This window comes from Lates calcarifer, linkage group LG23 (assembly GCF_001640805.2).
Source record: "Lates calcarifer isolate ASB-BC8 linkage group LG23, TLL_Latcal_v3, whole genome shotgun sequence".
Classification (NCBI taxonomy): Eukaryota; Metazoa; Chordata; class Actinopteri; family Centropomidae; genus Lates; species Lates calcarifer.
Genome location: NC_066855.1, coordinates 6,537,579 through 6,559,285, shown reverse-complemented (window position 1 = coordinate 6,559,285; position 21,707 = coordinate 6,537,579). Strand labels below are relative to the sequence as shown.

General features: G+C 40.3%; 1 protein-coding gene across 1 annotated transcript in view; it reads right to left on the bottom strand.

Annotated features, from left to right (window-relative positions):
• LOC108875915 (myoferlin-like) overlaps nt 1-21,707 on the bottom strand; it is a 29,149-nt gene that overhangs the window by 5,796 nt on the left and 1,646 nt on the right. The window contains 38 exon segments of the mRNA XM_051066183.1: nt 16-181; nt 309-470; nt 560-661; nt 949-1,107; nt 1,319-1,500; nt 1,681-1,758; nt 1,892-1,979; nt 2,257-2,427; nt 2,651-2,793; nt 3,085-3,187; nt 3,518-3,632; nt 4,340-4,503; nt 4,701-4,832; nt 4,966-5,121; nt 5,414-5,606; nt 5,848-5,957; nt 6,128-6,252; nt 6,364-6,541; nt 6,790-6,903; nt 7,044-7,168; nt 7,506-7,544; nt 7,792-7,831; nt 7,833-7,875; nt 8,550-8,593; nt 8,707-8,775; nt 8,891-8,994; nt 9,158-9,275; nt 9,406-9,521; nt 10,151-10,181; nt 10,273-10,323; nt 10,416-10,478; nt 10,626-10,754; nt 11,501-11,658; nt 11,746-11,839; nt 11,937-12,045; nt 17,123-17,214; nt 17,533-17,588; nt 18,509-18,833. Coding sequence (XP_050922140.1) covers nt 16-181; nt 309-470; nt 560-661; nt 949-1,107; nt 1,319-1,500; nt 1,681-1,758; nt 1,892-1,979; nt 2,257-2,427; nt 2,651-2,793; nt 3,085-3,187; nt 3,518-3,632; nt 4,340-4,503; nt 4,701-4,832; nt 4,966-5,121; nt 5,414-5,606; nt 5,848-5,957; nt 6,128-6,252; nt 6,364-6,541; nt 6,790-6,903; nt 7,044-7,168; nt 7,506-7,544; nt 7,792-7,831; nt 7,833-7,875; nt 8,550-8,593; nt 8,707-8,775; nt 8,891-8,994; nt 9,158-9,275; nt 9,406-9,521; nt 10,151-10,181; nt 10,273-10,323; nt 10,416-10,478; nt 10,626-10,754; nt 11,501-11,658; nt 11,746-11,839; nt 11,937-12,045; nt 17,123-17,214; nt 17,533-17,588; nt 18,509-18,596 — 4,210 coding nt within the window. The 5' untranslated portion in view covers nt 18,597-18,833.

Sequence of the window (21,707 nt, the reverse complement as noted above, 5' to 3'; positions counted from 1 at the left end):
TATATGCCTCCTTACTCTTGGAAGACATGGCTCCCTCTGCAGTGATGACATATGGGTCGCATCTGAACTCCTCCAGAGAAGTGATGGTGCACTGACCGACCACAGGCTTTCTGCCAAATGGACGGTGATCGATCACCTTCAGCACAATGGGAGGTGTGTACATCTCATCCTTTGGAAGGAGCTGGATGGAGAGTGTAAAGAAAATGCCAGAAAAAAACAACATATTAAACTTTTATCTGTCTTGGACACTTGTTTGTTTAATGCTCCCACACATTCCTTCCCCATAGCTTGTGTAACTCTGCCATTACCACTTTGATGAAGAGGACAGAGCTGGGGAAGTTGGGGCTCTTCTTCATGTTCTTGATGACAGCTGACTCCACCCTCTGCCCGCCACACTCCACCACCAGGCTGGGTGAAGACACTGAGGCCAGCTGGTAAGTTTTCATGTTCCTCAGACCCCATGCCAGAATCTGGACACAGAGATTCACACACAGAGGAAGATTTAGACACGTTATATTTATCAGCTCAGAGTGATAGCATTTAAAAGATTGTGTATTACCTCCACTGCAGTGAGCTGCACCACAGGCCGGATGCCCTGTGGAACCATGTAGAGGTTCTCTGCTCTCTTTGGGGGAACCAGAGGAAGATCTGACTCACCCGACTACAGAGACAAGAAAGTACGGGCAGAGTATAAGCACATGAAGATGACATTACACCTCTCAATGTCTCAACTAAAGCTCATCTAAAATTATCTAAGGGCTGCTCTATTAATGTGAGGGTATCATGAGATAAATTAACATGAAAAACATTTCCACTGCACACAAAATGAAAGAGTAACAGCATAATCTAAGTGTTTTAAATATAATTGCACTCACACAGGCCTAGAGAGCCATATTCTTGTTGTGAATACTGTAAAGTAGCCTGTTCTCCATTACTTTTATTGCAAACCTTCGGTTTAATGATGAGTTCAGCAGCCACCAGCGCCTCCCCTGCTTTCTCTCCCCTCTGGATGATGGGATGCCACAGAAGCTTGGGTGTCTTATCCATGTCTGGGTTCAGTTTCACCATTGGGATGCAAACACTGCGGCCCAGCAGCTCATCCTTCCCCTAAGCAGAGAATAACATCGCACAAAATTTCCAATATTATACATACTAATAATATGTGCAAAGTTAAAATCTAGAGAATCCAAACAAGGGATTTAACAGGACAGAAAGGTTTTCTTGAACACAGGGTCAACAAAGTAGACATTAAGCACAGAGACAACATGGACTGGTCATATTTTAAAAAAAGCTTTCTTTGTGTATATCTTCAACTTACCACTTGGTCGTGGTCGTAGAACTCCAGCACAACATCAGGAGGGCGGTCAGCAACATTCTTGGGGTCTCCATAAATCTCAACATCGTTGAAAATCAGAGTTTGGTCCCAGGTTGGGTTCAGTGTTGCTCGCAGCTTCTCTGTTGTCTTACTAACATGCAGGAAGGAGACGTGTGCATACGGATCTGTGAAGGTAAAAAATATCTAGTTTAATAGATTTCCTTTCACATGCAGATTTAGTAGCCATTTTTGTAATGACATCCATTTAATACTAAATGCAACTCCTCAAATCCATTGACAGACTTGATATTGTTATTAGAAACTAAGCATTTAATTACATTTTTGACCATCAAATACAATCTTACCAGAGAAGCTATCTTTGTCCATAGATGTCATGTTCCGTGCCTGATAGATGTAGACACGTAGGTGGTACATGTATGACCCTATAGAGGGGAAAAAAGAAGATCACGTGTCTCATTATGTACATTTACATGTTTGTTGTCTCTGTATGTCATATATTCATGCATAAGTAAGAGCAATTTAATTTATGTGTTTGCTGGTATTTGCATCACTCACTGTCAAAGTAGCAGGACACAGTAGGCGTGTTGGCACCAAACAGTTTGGTGGTGTCGGCCTTTGGCTCTTTCTCATCAGTATCAACACCCTGTAGAGTAAATCAAGCGAACATCTCAGAGCTTCTACGTGTTCATGAGTCACACACTGCTAAATAAAAATGCACCATGGTACTGTGGATGTGTTTAATACTAAGTAAATATTTGAAAATAGATCCTGTTCCCGCATTAATGGCATTGCTTCCTTATGCAATGATGGACACTTTAACTGTATGCCTCTCTGACTTCTGTCTATTCACAGGCCATGGTCGGTCTCTGACTTTGTGAAACCAGACCCAAACAGGTGGTCCACCTTTACTCTTTACTCACCAGTGCACCCTCCAGTTGAAAGATGGCAGCTGCTCCAAGGCGGTCCTCTGGTCCCATCTTCCGCCTCCAGCGCCTTCGACGAAACGTATCAGATGAACGCTCCTTCCTGTGGAACTTCCAGCCAATCAGAGAAGAGAATTCCCATCCCTCAGGGTCACCTTGATCCCGCCTCTGTGTGTACAAATAGACATGTAGCTCAAACTTTGTTTTATTTCATGAAATTCATAAGTAATACTCAATTATATATTGTAAAATAAATTTGGACACCTGGATACCAATTTCCTATCAATCTTTATAGCATAATCAGAGTTTTAAATAGTATCATCCTATTAAAGATCATCAAACTTTGAATGATGCTACGTTATACAGTACTGTCCTAAGGTCTTGTGCTGACCTCCACAGCGGTTCCTGCAGGGAGAGCTGCTCTCTTGCGAGGCCTAACCAGCCTTCTCCTGCGGTGGACGTGGTACACCTTCTCTGCAGAGACCCAGGAGCGAGGCTTGTCATCTGGAGGAATGGTCACTCCATACTCCCAGCCTGTAGAGTACAAGCACACAATCACACAATTAGTTTCCCTTTCCCTTGCAGGGACACGGACATATGGTTTAAATTCTACCTCATGAGTTGATTCTATCATAATCAAATATAATCCTGATCTGACAGGGAGGCTACAGTGAGTCAGAGCCCTGGAAAACCAGGAGGGAAAAGAACAAGACATGTAAATATGAAACATTCAACACAATTTAGACATTTCAGCTCCATGAATTACATATGCTTGGGAGAAAAATGCTACTCTCTAGGTTTAAGCATTTAGATTTATGCCTGCACCTTGATCATCCACAGCTCTGTTGTCATCCACAGTCCACTCGTCCTCCCAGACCCAACCTGGAGGACAATCAAACTCTCCAGGGTTGCGGCTCTTTTCTCCATTCTGTACAACACAAAATCTCTGTTAGCTGTACACATTCCTTTTTCATGTCTGCTAGTCATGTGTTTGCCCCACTCATATATCAGTGCAGGTTCTCAGTTGCTATTCCATCAGAGGCACAGGGAGAAATATTTTAAAAACAGAGAACAGCAGCCTCCAAAGTCAATGAGCAAGTGTATGCTGTGTGGGTGTGGGTACTATTCATACATGTATATATATTCAATCATATATTTGTGTGTGTGGCACTGTGACACAGAACAAGATAAACTGTGTTTGTGTGTGATATTTAAAGCCACCCTGCACGTTATGTGAATATGAGCATGTTGCTCTCACCACATCGGTGAAGGGCTCAGAGGCACCTTTCCATTCTCCACCAGGGAAGCGAGTCTCGTTTTGGAACACCTCATCCATGAATTCAGTGTGTCCTGCATCTGCCTCTGTTAGCAGACTGAAACACAAACATATAAAGTATCTGTGAGTAAAATATTTAAAAAGCTACTTACTTAGCACTCCTCAGCGCTAATATCATGAACGACACCCTGGTGCACTAATGCATGCCTCAGTTTTTGCAGGATGATAGTGTAGTGTGAAAGAGAAGGAAGGGTTTCCGTGTTTTAACAGGGACAATGTTTACATGCTGGGAGTAACCCAGCAAAAATCTTTCATTCAGAACAAGCAGTCAAGTTGCATCTTTGAGGTGTGTGTTCCTCTTGATGCTCCTTCTATATATTAAATAGATGGGTGACAAATTAAATGCAAAACATTACAATTTTGTCTTCTCATTTCCTGTATGAAGGAATCTGCATTTGTTATGATTCTCTATTTTATTAAGCATGTAAAGAGTGGCAGCTCTTGAGTTGAGGAAGTAGATTAAAAGGTCAATGTAAATAACTTCCAGCTCGCTGGCACAGTCTTGTACTGTCATTAAATCATTTCCTATGGCATGAGAGGAATGTAAACAGTAGAGAGCAGTCCACACAGTCCAAAAAATGTGTGTGTACAGTGGGAAAACACACATATTCAACCAGCGAGGCTTCCATTATGACAAACTAGCCTCAGTCCTCAAACATCAGATCACAAGGTCTTTGCCTTGGTCAAATGTTTTGCATTTTAGAGGAGGAGAGACGCCAAACTGACATCTTCAATAATACTCACGCTTTCTCTGGGTCAATCACCCAGTCGCCCTCCCACTCCCATCCTCTGGGGGGCATGAAGTACTGTTGTTTCAACTTCAGTTTGCCTGTTACATCTGAGAATTTGTGGCGTCCCACCAGTCCTGTGGTCCCCCACTTCCCAAACACCTTGGCCTGGTTCTCGTACTGTAATGAAAAAGAGGATGTGTTTAGATTTCGATGGCGATTTGACTGAATAGTAAACATTCATAATATCAACACTTATCAGGGACAGCAACATCATAGATTCAAAATATACTTTTGAAACATTTTCCTGCAGTGTTTAAACATAACACAAAAATGAGACTCATGCTTGCTATGTAGTTTTGTTTGTTTTAACTTACCAGCTCAGCAAACACACTGAAGGTTCCCTCAGAGAAAGAGTTGAACTTTTTTTCATGTGCAGACAGACCCAGCCACATGTTGACTCTAATCTGAACAGGCACCTTTAAGCCCTTGGCTTTGTCCATGGGGTACTGAGGGAAAACGAAGAAAGAAGACAGAAATATATTCTCTGATAAATTCAAGTCTATTTTGAAACAATCTAATGCAACTGATTACTTCATTTTTTCTAATCTTTCCTTTATTCATTTGACTGCAGATGTGTACCTTTAAAAAGACAGTCTGTGTCTTGCCACAGTGTTGACCACAGGCCTGCTCGCTGTATGTGGAAAAAAGGATTTGGTGAGCGGGAATACGACTGCAGGCCACTCTCTTCTCCCCCCGGAGCATCCAGATGATCACGTCAGGCATGCTGTTCTGAGGCTGAACACAGTGAGAATAAGAACATGTGACTGAATGCAGAATTATGGAGAGACAGTCTAAGAAGTGATGGTCTCTTAATTACAATCATGCCACAGCAAATCAGTAAAAAAAAATTGATTGCTTAAATGCAGCAGTAAGATACATCATTATTTCCCTATTTTTTGGTTTGGTCAGGTGAGAGTTGAGTGCACAACATATGCACCAGTGAACACCTCTGATCCATCACCTCCATTCACCTACAAATAATCATTGAAAAATCAAAACACACTAAAGTGAGAGCTTCGCCTTTTACCTCTTCTGCCAACGTTTCAAGCTTGTCTGCCCAGGACTCTAAGTCGGACAGAGTGTCTTTGATCTCTCGCGCTTCCTCTTTCATGCGTCTGGCTCCATCCTTGATGGTCATCAAATCGCTATCTCGCAGCTTTTTGATTTGGAAGTCCAGAGATGTCAGGTTGGAGCGGCCCTCCAACTCTGGTGTTGGGAAACTGGGGGAGCATAGACAAGCTGCTGTTCAGTTCAGTTCAGTCAAAACAATACATAAACGGAGATTAAACTTCTTATGACCATTCTCGGTTCACTTATTATTCATTTATAATCGAACATCAACATTTCCAGCCTTATTTCTGACTCTCTAAGGTTCATTTGACTTTTTATTACATTAAAAGATGTACAGACACCAGAAATGATCTTGCAATATATTTCAGCGACAGCATATCCTCTATTTACCTCTCAAGGTCTTCAATCAACTCATCAAGCAACTTCAGCCACAACTCCACTAGTTGGTTGTCTGATACTTTAGCCAAGATGGCAGTTTTAAATGCCTCCAGGTTGGATTGCTGTAACAACAACAAAATAAGGGTGAGGATTACACTGCCATCTTAACCCCTTATGATAAACTCATGGAACTGTGCACACAAATACCAAACATTAGATCAGTACAGAGTGATTTAATGGCTGCAAACACAAATCAGGTTTTTGAAGATTATAGAGGATAGGGCAGTATTACCAGGCGGTGAGTAATGTAGAGGATGATGTTGACAGTGTCCAGGCGGTGGCTGATGTCCTCCCAGAATGAAGTAACCACTACCACTGGCTTAGTGTCTGCCCAGGGCAGGTAATAGTAGTGGTTACCTGTAAAAGTTGCACACCAATTAAGAAATCCTCTTGACAAGAAAGCAGATTGTCACATGTGTCTTTGTGAATACATTAAGTATCACATAAGACAATAACTTCATCACTCACCATCAAATACAGCACAGCTGTACTGAGTGGTGGAGGCCAGTGGTTTGCATGTAGTGTCCAGTTTGTTGCCGTAGTTACCGATGCTGACCTCAAACTGGATTGGTTCTCCAGGTTCCTGAATCATGGAGGCGCTGTGGAAAACTGCACACAGACAGAACTTCCTCCTCCTCTGGTACTTCTGATGTAGAGAACCAAACAAAAGAAAGAAATGGAAAGAGAAGTAGAAAATATTTTAACCAGCTACAATTTAGTATCACTCCTATGTACAGACTTTCTAAGGGTCATAAACAAGGATTTTACAGAAAAGAAAGCTGACAACATCCAGTCATCCCCTGCCTGGCATCATGTTGGAGAAATAAAACCACACTGCCGTCACACTCAGCCACACCTGTCAGGTATCATTCAGTGGATAAATAGTTATGATACCTGTGCCACCAGGATGTCATCACTGTGGATACTGTCTACTGTTTTGTCTACTTTCCCCTCTAGTTTAGTGGACAGCTCGACCAGCACCCTGCCCCTGTATGCCACTCCTTCTCCCTGTGAAGTGACAACACATTGACATGATATACTGAAAAGAAGATGTAGGACACAGATAAAAGTGAAGAGGAAATTGTAGGTGACTCAAAAGATACAGGAAAACTAAAACATAAGAGTCTAATAATGCCTACATCACCAACCTTGCCATGATTGAGATCCTCATAGGGGTCTGGCAGCCCGGTGAACTCTCTAGGGCTGCCATACAGGTTGACATAGCAGGGGCCAAAGACAGGAAGGAAACCCACCTCAGACTTCCCTGTGTTAGCTGAAGTGAGAGGGAAACTGAATTAACCTCTTCGTGAATGGACTCAAGCTAATCAAAGCAAAGCTTTAATGTTAGTATGTCAGTGCTGCTGTGATTGAGGCAGTGGTGATGAGACAGACTGAGGTGAAACGGTGAATGCTGGGAAAGCACATGGCAGGTGCTGCGACAACAAATGGTTAAACATTTAAATCCTAATACTAATATCAAAACACAGCACAGCACAGTTTTATTTGCAATATGCACACACAGAACTAAACATATTCTGCAAATTAGCGTGCACAACATGCTTTAGGCGTCACATCTCATGCAACACAGCAAAAAAAGATCACGGGTGAACCTTTATATGATGGCATTTCCCCTTCACCCGCATGTTCCTCTATGCCAGGAGAAAAAGGACAATTCAAGTACCATTTAGAAATTAGTCCAAACAGACATAAGAGTAACAAGAGTTACTGCAAAATGTATTTTTCCACACAGTAACACAAGGAGAAATATATGAGTGAGATATGAACTTGTCTACTGTGGTTTTCAGAAAAGAATCAGACTTATTAGGCATTTCATTTAAAGCCAATAATTGATCATTTTTTAAAAATATTTTCTTAAAAAAAATCACAGAATAATACCTTCTATCTCTCCACCAGAGGAGGCTATCCTGGCCAAGTTTCAGGTATGTGGTGCCAATAGCATCATTCCCTGTCAAACGATCCCTGCAATCACACACAGTAATGTTACACCCACACTGCATATACACACACACACACAGCACTGCATTAATGTGATTGACTGTAAAATAACATGCAAATTTGACAGCATTGGAGCACTGTTATACTCTGCTATGTTTTGTTAATACCTCCATGAAGGAAGTACAAGGAACAGAGAAACAATGTGGGGTGGTTTACACCTAAATGTTTTCGTTTTCAAAAGGGAATCTGTTGGCTCTAGTGTGTTTTCACCACTTTATGACGTGCACCTTGCTTCTCTAACCTTTCCTCTTGCACTTATTTCCCTACAGCCTTCCGGGACCTGAGTTATCTGAGTGTTCATTCGCCCAGAAACTCACAATGAAAATCAGCTGAGAGACGGTGCCAACAGGATCCCAAAACATATTATTGAGGGGAAGGGAGGGGCCTGCACAGCCTGAGTCATATACTGCAACATTATTCTCATGTGGTTGATGACAGGGAATGGACACACACAAACACACATATACACACAAATACAATACGACTGACCACACTGTAGAAATATTGTGGTACACTTTCTCAACCTCAACAACTCTGAGAACGAAATAACACCACCTCTTCACATTCCTTGGATCCTGAACACAAACTGAAACTGCCAACATCTCTTAAATAGAAAAGTGAAATCTTGTTTGACTTACCAATCAAAGACGGTCAGTTTGACAGACTCGCACATGGAGGGGAACTGCAGTAAACACAAGACACAGGTTAAACAGAGTAAGACTGAAACTTCATTCATGATGTCTGTTACTTTCTTAGTGGGTTTATGCTGTGACAGAATACAGCAGGAGTTGCTACCTTGACTTGGAGGTGCAGCACTTGGTTCCACTCAGGGTTTGCATTTTTCTCAATTATCTGAGTACACAGCTAGAGAGACAGAGCAAACCAAACATCAACTTTTCTTCTGTTAGACAACAATATAAAATCCAGCTTGCTTACATTTAATTTTAGGTCTAAGAGGAAACAAATAATCAGGAGGAACCTTTTTGCCTGCAAAGGAAGCCTCTAAGAAAGGATCCACCAGGTTCTTCTTGTTTTCACTACCTCCAAAAATTTCTTTCAGAGTTTGGACAAATGCATCATCCACTGAAATGAGAGAACATTGTAGGAATTAACCACTTATCAGCCATAATTGACGGTAATGCACAGTACTGTAATATACTCATCTTGCTTTTATCAGTTTTGAGAGCCATAGTATGTATTTTAAAAACTGAATATTAAATAATTATGAGTCTATAGCTTGTCTTACTCTGAGGAACGTCCTCAGCTCTGAACACCTTCAGTGACAGGGTGGCCCATCGCAGGGTCACACCAGCCGGCAGCAACAGGTTACTCTCTATGTCATCCCGGTCGTTGTCAGACTCCCTCTTTCTCCACCTGCAGTATGAGCAACAGAAAGACACAGAAAACAGTCAATGAGAGAGAGAGGGGGCATAGCCACCTTATTTACATGTGCAAAGAGGAAGCAGCCAGTGAAAGTCAGCATGTTTGTCGTACCGGAGGCTCATCTCCAGTCCCCACTACGAAGAGGCTGACTTTGAGGTAGCCTTTAGCCCCAGAGCTGGAATCATCTGGATCATTCAAGAGGAGCCACTTCCTCATGACACAGTGGGCTGCAATACCACACACATAATACACACACCTCATTTATACAGACATCAGGTAGAAAGTACAAGGAAATGCTCATGTGCACATGGTGCCTGCGCTTACAAACATATACCTATATTCCTATATTCACGCTAAATTTGACTTTTTTTGGTCCCCACCAACCCTTTGGGAAAATATCCTCATATAGCTGCTGGCTTAAATACATCATTTCCTTCACAAGCTAGATGAATTTGTCTGTCTGCTGGTTGGAGGTGGGCAGGTATTGTACAGCAATGTCAGGTTTTTAGAGCTTTATCACTTCCTGCCACAGCAACAAAAAAAACAAACAAAAAAAAAAACACACAAGTGGAGCTGAGGGAAAATGCAGAGTACATTTGTGATTATATTTGTAGGTTAATCACAATGAGCAACACCATTCAGACAGATAAAGTCATGTGACCCAGTGCTACTAAAAAAATAAGCAGCTTATTAAAAAAATAGTCAGACTCTTACAAAGTTTCATTTTAATCACATTTATAAGATTACAAAAAACCCTAACCCTGACACATTTTGACCTATATATGTCAGACAACAGCCCCGTCTGTGCAAACGTAAATCACATGCAAATCTAGTTTGTGGTTAATGCCAAGCTTACCTGGTTCATCGTACACATAACCAACATCCAGCTACGAGAGAGAACACAGCAAGATCAGTCAGACTCATATAACACTTTTTTACATATTAACAATTATGTGAAGAGGAAAGGAAACAGGGCACCTTGAATTCCCCCATCAGACAGTCCGCCCTCAGTGAATAGGAATCATACACCTGCAGAGAAGAATGCAACAATGCATCAGTTTATATATTTCTATACACTGACAGAGGATAGGACCTCAAAACTGATGTGGATCGATGCTTACCCGGAAGCTAATGTTCTCATCAAACAGGTCTGATGGTAGCATGTGGACATTGTAGAAGAACATCTGCAAAAATACAAAACAAAAAAAAAAAAAAGAGAGAAATTTAAAGTGGACAATTTGTAGTTTTGGATCCCTAAAATGGACCTAATTCTTTTATTCCATTTTAAACCTGTGTCATACAGCGTCACTGTGAGAGTGAAGTAACAGTACCTCATCAAAGAAGGGGTTGTTTCCCCTCTTGATCCTTGTCCTGTGGGTCTGTCCACTCACATTGACCTTCACCACTGGTTTGATGTTATTCCCAGACAACTGACGGGCCTCGATGATCCGGACACGGATCTGAAGGACACATAGTTAATATCACAGTGTGGATGGATGTGTGTGATTCGTACGAGTATAAGAGCATCTGATTCTGACCAAGAGAATCTCTGTTTCTGTAAATACACTACAGAATAACAGATACATAACCTGGGTAAAACAACTGCTGCAGCCACCTAAAACTAACCTACATTTAACTGTAAGGGAAAAAAAATATCTTTATCCTGTACTTATCTTGTAGTGTTCCTGTAATTCATACCACGAAAGTAATAACAAAACATATATCAGTTTTTTCTGATTGTTTTATTGCTAGCTTACCAAATGTTCCAGGTGTAAAACATATCAAAGGATTATAAAGAAAGGAAGTATCTATCAAAGAGAACTTGCAGTACATAGTTATTTTGCAAAGGAATGGAAATTGTGTTTATGAGCTTCTTATCCTGAACCACAAGCAGTTGTTGCAGTGTTATTAAGTGCCTTGTTACGAGACAAGTAGCTGAATAGCCGCAATGTGTGCTGCTAATCCTTCTGCCAATGAACACAGTGATGAACGGGCTGAAGGCAACACAAGTAGTAACACGTTTCACCATCAGAAGTAATTCAAAAGATACTTCAGTTACATAACTAACCCTACACATAGTAGCTTTAAGTGCTTGATTTGGAACTCAGGTTCATGACCTGCATATCAAAAATTGTGAACGTGGCTTAGTTGTTGGTCTTTTTGACAGTTGTGTAGCACTTTAGGACAAACACTGTCACACACTCACCTGGAAATCCTGAGGTTTATTGACCAGTTGGCGATTTTTTGCCCTGGTCAGCCGCTGGCGGAGGCTAACGTTCTGACCAGCAGCCGAGGGCCCCCCTGCAGAGCTGCTTTGGCCCCCATCTGGTAGAGTCTCATCACCCTCTTCACCACCACCTCCACCTGATTAGGAAGACAAAATAATAAAAGATACCTCTAATCTAATTTAATGGCACCAGTGAACCTTGTAGTTGTATTACAGAAACATACCAGCATCCACTGTGGCGTCTCCGGCCTGTGGGTTGTTGGGGTTTGGTACAGCATTGGCTGGAGGATCATAGCCAATCACAAGGTTGATGGTGGCCTAAAAGGAAACAATTGGCTTGTCTATCAACTCATTTATTTCTTTGAAATGGAGATGGCTTATATATCTTAATTCATACTGACAGACAGAAACTTACTCCAATATTCTGCCCACTTTCATTGACCAATGGCACATTTTTGGATGGTAGTGATCTCACTTGACCTGAGGCAAGGTCTTTCAGAGAGACTTTGGTTGATCCAAGGAATCTGTTGGGAAAAACACAGACATACTGTAGATTTATATCCACTGTCAGACACTGCAATTTGATAGGTGTATAACATGTGACTGGGCAGTGAACCTCACTCCAATGAGATACATTTAATTCGACTAGCTTCCATATAAAAGGGTTAACACTAATTTGGATAACAGAATGATTACAAGCCATATCATGCCACATAAAATACTAAGGTGGATAATAATAAGGTGGACAAAATAGTAGAAACACTTCTCAGGCTGCAATTGAAGTCAGTAATCAAGTTACACACCACACAAGAGATGAAATGCTGTTTGTGTGCGAACGTCACATTCACAAAAGCGGCATGTACAGTAGGTCACCACCCAGAGCTAACAAACCCTGCCTGCTCAGACAAACAAACGCACCTCATGAGCCAGCACACAGTCATCACTGCACAGAAGCTGTGAGTGCATGCATCAGGAAGTGAAATGAACAAACTCTTGAAATCCTCCTATTTTGAGGGTCATTTGAATATCAGCTATGAAGAAGAGAACCAGAGCAACTACTTTTCCAACTTTGGTAGTTCATGAGACATACATACACTACCTAGTCAAATCTACAGCATCACCACCTAGAATTAAAAAACTACAATTTGCTTATTAAAAATGTTATTCCTGCCATTTGTACCATACACTGTGAAAATTACAGCAGTTTTTCTATGAAGTTTCTGTATGGAATGTTAATTACAACATCTCCTGAGTTAATCATTAACACTTAAATGATTAAGCAGAAGAAACTACCTATTGAATCAGCTGGTTGTTGAGAGAAAGCTGTGAGAACAAGCTACAGATAAGTCTGAACTAGAGTTGGTAGCAATGCAAAAATCACATTCCTCTGTTAACTCCTTTGATAACTCAAGAACAAAATTAGATGGAACTAAATGTGGGAAAGTGTCTATATGAGATCCAACTAATACTAATGTGTCCTTTCTTTGCAGTTTTCAATTTTCTATACAGTATTGACTGAATATTTTCCTGTTTACTGCCTGTAGTGGATTGTTGTGTCTGTCTTGGTGTGCAGCAAAAACTACAGAACTTAATGTGTTGGCTGGACAGAAACACAAAGCCTGTACAGTTAAAACATACATCTTTGGGTGAATGAGATAATATTCACTTAATTATGTCCAAAGCAAAACAATGTAGTTAATTGAATGAAGTAAATCATGTATGCATCATTCTCTGGGTGGACAGAGTAATAATGTTTTGGCTGCACTCTTGACAGAAGGAATGCTTCTGAGATAAAGTCCCACACTCACCATGGACCTTTAATCCACTGAAAGATCAGAATCAAATACATCCAAAGCTTGTTTTGACATTAAAGCTTCTGTCTGGACCCAAATATTAAAAATAATTTATATATTTTGTACATAATTTTAGACAGAATAGTTCTTCAATCCATAAAAATAGAAAAAAAACTACAATGAATGATTCAGTGTGCTATTAAAAAATAACTTGGCAGAAGTTTTTAAAACAACGGCATGTCAGGTTACCCCCATTTTAGGTCACGGGACAAATAGTTGGACCGGATTTTAATGAGAGGTAAAAGAATGGAGTGTTATTGTTTTGGCAGCACTCAGGGCTCATCATCAGGAAGGAGGCTGACACTGGGAATCTCCAGGGATTCAGTGACTCTATAAACTTGGTATGTAGCCTAAAATCTGAGTCATAATCACAACATTTAAGTGTAGCCTTGGATTTGGACTTCTGCTGGGATTTGAGTGTGGATGGATTTTGTACTTGCACAACTCTTCCAACAACGGTTTCTGTGTAACTTCATTCAATTTAAAACTAACTTTTTAATTTGGTAGAAGGTTGGTTAGGTTGAGACAGGGGGCTTCCCCTGGATTCTGAAATATTTTAGTTTTGCATCTCCTTTTTTTTTTCGGCGTAATTACATTCTGATATGAGCATTCAAATATGAAAAGAGATTAAGTCGAACAGTGTGATTGTACAGTATCAAACCCTGACAGCAGGCACTGGCTTCAACATCTACAGTCAACTCTGGGAAAGTTATTATAGCCCAGTACTATATGTATTGTGAACAGATTAAGGAAGACGTACTTGGACCAACAATCTTCCCATTGTTTTCCATGTAAACACACAATAGACTGACCAAAACAGACTTTGTGACCATTGTCAAGCTCTAGTGAGTCACAGAGAGAGGAAAAGCCCACATTTTCAGATAACTGCAAACACTCACCCTCAGGCAGGGTGAAATCATTTAGAGTTATTACTGGATGTAGATGCAGTTTTTCCCTTTGTCAGGATATTAATCTGTAGCAAACGGAGCAAAAGACTGTGGTGTTCCATGTCACCAGACCTGTAGTCATACACAAACAAGTTAAACTGTTTGGCCTTTCCACGTCTCACAGAATGACGTTTTAGTTTACTGGATCTCAGCTGGGTGATTATGATCACCTATCTGTGAAGGGGAAGGAGTGACTCTTGACAGAGTCCTTGGCTGGGGTTCAGTTTAAAAGGTAACACCCTCTGTCTGTCAACATTAATTTCCTTTCACAGTTCTGTTAGTATGGATGAATGTGATGATCCAGCTCATCTCACATCTGTGGCTGGAGTGTGAAAATTAGCCATTATCTGATAGTATTACTGTTATATTTATCAAGAGAATTTTCAGCACTGCAAGACTCTAATACCCAGATACATATTCTCATAAACAAGATGAAAGTAGGTGAAATATTTGGACACACTGATGTCTGCCTGTGCTTTTTGTAAGACGGGAAATTAAACAACACTTTGGGACTGAGGTGAAATAGTTGTTCCAGACGTATCCTATCAGGGCTATTACACAGCTGCAAATTTCTGTCTTCCAAATATACTGTATTTGTGCATAACAGTGATAAAGTAACCATTTTATTGTCATTTCAGTGTGAACATAACTATTCAATGATTTGTAAAGGTCTGCAGCCCTGTTGGAGAACTTCACAGTAAATAGCTCTGTTTAATACATTTTAGCTTTAATAGAAAGACAGAATTCTTTAAGAGAATCATGCAAAGCAGGTGCAGAAATGATAGTCCAGACCGCAGGGTTTAAAATGGTTTTCATGAAGGTTAATTTTTAAACATCAACTGGTTTTACTAAATTAATTTTTAGCTAGGCCAGCAATATGACTTTGGGGATGCTCATGTCTTTGGTATAGACCGAAAAATCTTTAACTACTACTGGATGGACTGCTGATATTCGAAGTCCCCAGAGGATAAACTCTAATGACTTTAGTGATCCTTTTGACGTTTCTTGTGGTGCCACCATGAGGCCGACATCTTAAGTTTTCATCCAAGTATTTTATTAAAATAACATTGTCTGGATTACTGTGATTTTTTCAGTACAAACATTCATGGTCCCTAGAGGATGAATGTCTGCGTTTTTACATGACTTTTCATCTAGCACTATCAGGTCAAAATTTTAATTTGTTTCATACTCCTGTTAATGACTAAAATACCTGTAAATCTAATGGCAATACCATCAGCAACAGCGGCTTTCTGTGTTTCATGCTAATTAAAAATGTACATTTGTTAACATTTAAAAAGTCTATAAATAGATATGTATGTAAAACAACTTTACCTCTTCAAATAATCTCTAAAAACATTGAAATTAAACAGATGAAAATCAGACCTCATTCTTATGCCATTTCAAATCCAAAGAATAGGTGTAAGAAAATGTAATATTGTGCGACAGCAAGGACAGCACAGGGAAAATGACCCGAGCAGTGTAAAAAGTGTTTTAACATTTTGCACATGAGCTCATGATGTAGTCCTCTACATAAACCCCCCAGGTGGTGAGTAAGGAGTAGTGAATGAGTGAATTCGGACACAGCCTGGGCATGAGTTTGAGTCTAAATCTTACAAACTTTGCACTTAAACTATAACCACTGCTGTTGCCACGACAACCGGGATCACCCATAACAACAGCTGGAAAACCATTTGAGAGAGAGAGAGAGAGAGAGAGGGGAAAAGTCCTATTCTGCTCCCACTGTGTAGATCTTTAGGGAATGTGTCAGACAGGCCAGCCCAGTGGAAAACTTTACTCAATTTAACATGGGCTCATGTGCTGGAAAAGCTCATTTGAAAAGCTCCTCCCTCAGTTATGACCCATGCACTGGGGAAACCTTTACTCGGCAAAGCACAGAAGCAGAAAAAAAACATATATTTGTTCGACATTTTTCAGTATTTGATAAGAAAGAACCACTTTCTTGTACTTTGTTTTCTCACCATAGGCAAGACTTTGATCGCAGTAATTAGTGATGTCGTGGAAACATTCTTTGTGGTCGGTCCAGATTGGTCCCATATGTGATTCTGGCTTTATTTGGAAGGAAAAACTTTGAGCTGTTTTGGAGTGACTCAGAAACATTTTGCATGACAGCACTTCTCCTTACACAGTATTAGAGGAGTACATACATACTGTACCTACAGCAATTAGTCCTCCACAATATATTTTGGAGAGTTAACTGCCACATGGAGTATTTTCCCAGTCACACAGTGCCACACAAATCCCAGCAAGAGTGGGACAAACAGCGATTCATCCATCCAATGTTGCCCAATCAGACTCAGACATCCCACACAGCCCAGCAAGTCTCAGCATGGCAAGTAGGGTGTGAGGGGGTAGAGGCAGCCAACTACATAACTCTTACTATGAGAATATCTTACAGTTTCCTTGTACTATATGTATCCTAACCAGTTGGTAGCACATGCAAAGCATTATTTAGTACCCAAGGTACTTTAAAGGTTCTTCAGATTAAGACTTGCTTAATGACAGCTCATGTTACACTGCCTGTGTTCTGCTCAAGTTATTATTAGTAAAAACTGACATCTATAGAACTGAAAATACAGGGACATGCACACACCTCAGATGTTGCTGGCTAACCTTTCTAGATTTACTAGAAAGTCTTTGTTCAGACAAGAAGATGTTTGCACTGTGACTCTGTAAGGTGAGGCTCATAGCTTCTCTTTCGCCACTGTGATTCCTCTGTTGCACAATACATAAAGCCAAACTTAACAAGGGGCTCAGTCTCAAGAGCTGTGGGCTCCACTTACTTGTCTTTCCCAAGGGTTTCATAGTCTTTCACAATCACATCTATGTAGGAGCTGGAGTCCAGCGGCGTGCCCTTCAGGTCAAACTCGAGCACCTACAAGACAAGACGAGGGACACAGAGTTCATCAGAAGATGGAAAACACCAAAACAGTTAAATCAAAGTCCTTGACTCATCGACATCAGTCACATCATAATCTATTGACATGGTAAATACATACTGTGTAGTCATGTGATGATTGCAGCAGATGTCATGTGATGTCTAATACTGGATCTAAAGTAGGGATCTCTGCTAATCAATCAACTCCTGCTCTCCTAAGCTGTTGATCTAAATTATCATTGATTAAATCAGGATAAGAGTGAGGCTGAGATGTCTAGCTGTTTGACCTTGTGTGTGTGTCTAATGGAGATTTACCTCATTCCAGACAGGATTCACCTCACTGTCAACTGATTTTGTTTTCTTCTTCTCATCTGAAATGAAAGTGAAATGTTTTTTTGTTAATATTTATTTAAAACATTTGCAGTTTCTTGTTTCGCCATTGCACATTCATGTAAAAATAACACATCAGCTCTTTCTTCATAATTATTGTATGGTTTCTCAAGATTAGGGCACACACAGTGCAACCAACCTAAAAATACACTCAAAATCATTTTACCCACTTGTTTTTGTTGAAGTTATTGCTGAGTAATTGCTGAATTAGTTTTTATTTAAACAAGCATATTTCTGTGTGCTTTAGGGCAAGTGTGATACTGGTGTCAGTGGGCCGAAGATATTGCCTCTGCATGTTAGCAGGAACAAAAAAAGAGCACGACACTGCCACACCTGTAGGTAATGATGACAACAATAACTAAATAGCTGAGACCAACAAGAGCTGATTACCTGGATCATATCATTCTTTGTTTGATACATTATGACTGTGACTGATATAATTTTAATTCAGTAGTTCAAGGCCACTTCCCCCTACAATTTCCAACTTGTGTTTCTCCATCATTAAAGGCTTCTTCCTCCTTCTGAGTTCCTACACTCCATATCATACAGGTCCAAACATGAAACAATAGTGCAACCTAACTAAAGCTGGTTAATGCAAAAGGACAATAGAAACTTACAGCCTAAACTTTTTAAATTGACTCTTGGTCTTTCAGTTAATGCACAAGTAGTTACAGAGGAGCACCACTGTATAGTTTACTGTATTGAGGACCATATAAAAAGTCCACACACTGACGTCAAGCTACATATAGTATTAGTATTATCAATGAAGTGATTATAAACTTACAATTTAGTAACAGACACTTTACATCTCTCTATAAAACTAAATATTATGCTGCAAGTGATTTTTCCATGCAGATAATTTACAGTTCAAACTCTGTGAAACTTTTAAAAAGACGCTTACCTTTAAAAATCACAGATGTAATTGGATCTGGACTTCCAACCTTCTTTTTAGGCAGACCTTTAGCAGACTCTACAACAACTCGCAACATGGCAACAAACAGGTTAAATAAACACTAAAGCAGTGTAGCTGGGGAAATTAAATGTTTTTTAAAAGGTTTCCGCAGGACTGTCGTACTTTGGCATCCTCACTGCCCCATCACTGAGGCAGACAGGGCAGGGCTGAGGAAGTATATTTTTTAGTCCCGTTTGTGTAAGCGAGGGGGAAACGAGGGCGGGTCACGGGTGTGTGATTACTGAGTCGGAGCGACTGAGCTGCTGCTGCCACCCTGTGAACATAGATATACACAAACTGCTGCTGATTTACTTACTGAAGATATGTAATCTGAGAATATATAAATAACAATCTAAATATTATATTGACTCTACATAAACGCACATTATAGCAACAGTGGAGGGTGAAAGTGGTGATTTTCAATTAAATCCTGGGGGAAAAAACTAGACTGCTAGTTTAGTGGATGTAAATGTCAGATTCAACATGCCTCTACATGCTTCAACCCTGATCAAGTAGCTGTGGCGCCATCTAGTGGCTATACTGGCATACATGTCACTCATACGTACTTTTTTCCCGAACAGCGCTGCACAGACAGATTTCACTGCAAAGCACAGAATTAATTTGAAATATATGGTGAAATACGGTCTTAATTTACCCTGTATCGCCTTGTTGTCTATACACTGACCTATCAATGGCTCTCCTCAGGTCAGCAGCTCTGTTGTTTTTCTCTCTAGCTGGTAGGTGCTATAGGACACAGCTGTGATTTGCAGTGAATCTTTTCATGACTGTTGTTTCTGTGATTGTGTTTATATTACTTTAAATAGCATGTATACAGCAGTTGAACAATAGTCAATATTCATGTATTTAAAATCATACTGATAAATGTGTCCCTGTGAATTTGTTCAAAATATATGTCAGATTAATGACTTTCCATTTTGTTTCCAGTGTGAAAAGGTCTGCGCTCACCTTTAAAGACCCACTGATGACCTTACAGAAATGGCAGACATAATAAAATAGTCCACTGCTTGTCATTGCATAATATAGTACATGAATTATATGGATATTACGTAGAGCTGGTTATAGTATAGACCACAGGTGTGTATAGGTCTAATATTAGAGCAAGTGCAAGAAATTGCCCAGCAGACCAGACTCTACTGGGACTTGGGTACCCTCATTAAACATAGTAGGAGGCCACTCTGGACAGCTCATGCTTACTGACGTGGTAAGCAAAACTGCTGCAGGTTGCCTGGCAATAATTAAACTGCTTTAGTTAGAGATGTCTGCAGGGCTACAAGAACATGACAAAGTACCAACACTTGTTTCTTTTACTCTTTTTGACTTAGAATATGTTTGCACAGGACAATGGCTAATTTATGATTTCATTTCTCTGTAGTCCTTCTTCTGTCCTTGTGCAAAAGTTACCAATTGTACGTCTCCTGGTTTGAGACTAACTTTGCTTCTCTAAATGATTAACCCACTGAGGGCTTGTCTGTGGGGTTTGTGGCTCTGTTACCCCCAGCAGACATGCAGTTATTTTGGAAACTCCCATCTCTCCATGGTCCTCTCATCAGTGATGTGTTGACTTTGCTTTTTCGGTGTGGTCAAACACTTGTGACGGATGGCTTATTGATCCATGGACGTAGACATTCCTTTCCTGTCTGGGTACAAGAAGCTTTGTTTGAGTACACTGGGTTTTCTTTGTTAAGACGGGAGTAAGGGATGGAGACAAAGACTCTGCATGTTTAGACTCAGAGCACGATGATGATCGCAGACTGGCCTCAGCACTTTCAAAGGGAGCTTGTGGCTGCTGCATCTTTGTTTGTCACCAGGCTGCGGACCTAAAGAACACGACACACTGACTCTGGATTAAAAGTGGATAACAAATTCAACAGAAGAAAATGGAGCAGAATCTGGTGTTTGAAGAATTTAAAGAGGGATTCAGACAGTGACGATCAGGTTATCAATATGAATACCTTAAGAAACAACAAAAATCCATGGGTGCTTTATGAGACAGAGGTACCACACAGCAGGATTTGGTGAGTTTTCTGTAGTTTATCATGGTATTTAACTGCATATGGCCTGTTGCTGTTGCATATACAAGCCCATTTTTAATGCATGCAGCATGTACTATGTGCATTGCACTTCAGTACAGTTGCTATAATATACAAACAAAAATATGAGCTAGTACTGAAAAAGAAATGTTGGTTTCAATCTCCAGTCCTCCATCCTCTAGCCATCTATCAATTTTTCCATCTACCTGCTCTATTAAAGCAACTTATCTAAAGTCTTATATATGACATCAAAGCTGCAGTTTTACATTAGCATCACAGTCTGTCCCAGCGACTTTTTACATATTTTCTCCACTGAAACACTCCAGACACTGGAAGGAATTTCTCCATCCATTCCCCCTACACAGCTTCACCACAAACTCTTCATATACAGCAGCTTTTCAGCTCCTTTCAGCAAACCACTCAATTTTTATTACTTAATTATTTTACAGTCCCATTACAGTTTATTGTGAGAAATGGGTATGATGTAAAGGACCACTCATGCATGTCCTGATGGACCTGGAAAAGAGCTCACAATGCTGAGACATGTGACTTATTGTTTCAGTTTGTAGTCTCCCTGAGCAACAGGGCCACACAGGAGCTGCTAATGGTGAGAAACACTTTGATCTCTAACTTATTCCTTCATCACTTATTCCTCATTTGTAACACTCACAGAGCACACACATTAAGACCACAATTCAATTTACTTATATTACTAGAACTTATTGTGTTCTTTAGATAAATGTTGTATGAGACTTCATAACATGATTTTAAATTTTGTATGGATAAGTAGTGTGTTGTCCCGATGCTGCCACTTGGGAGCGCTGCATTCATTTTGCAGCGAGCCTTTCACCAGAGACGAGATGGAATGAAACAGTTACACCTCACCAACAAGGATTTTTAAAAAGTGTTGCAAAGACACCAAAACCAGGAGTAGTTTCCAACTTAAGAGGAACTAAAGACAAATGGGAATGTCTCACAAAATATTTTAATAGTAGCACCAGCTTCTAAATCCACGAAAAGTCTCCTAAATCATTAAATGTGACATACAATAGCTAAAGAGATCCCTGATGGCAATCTTTGATGGCAGTCAAGATCTT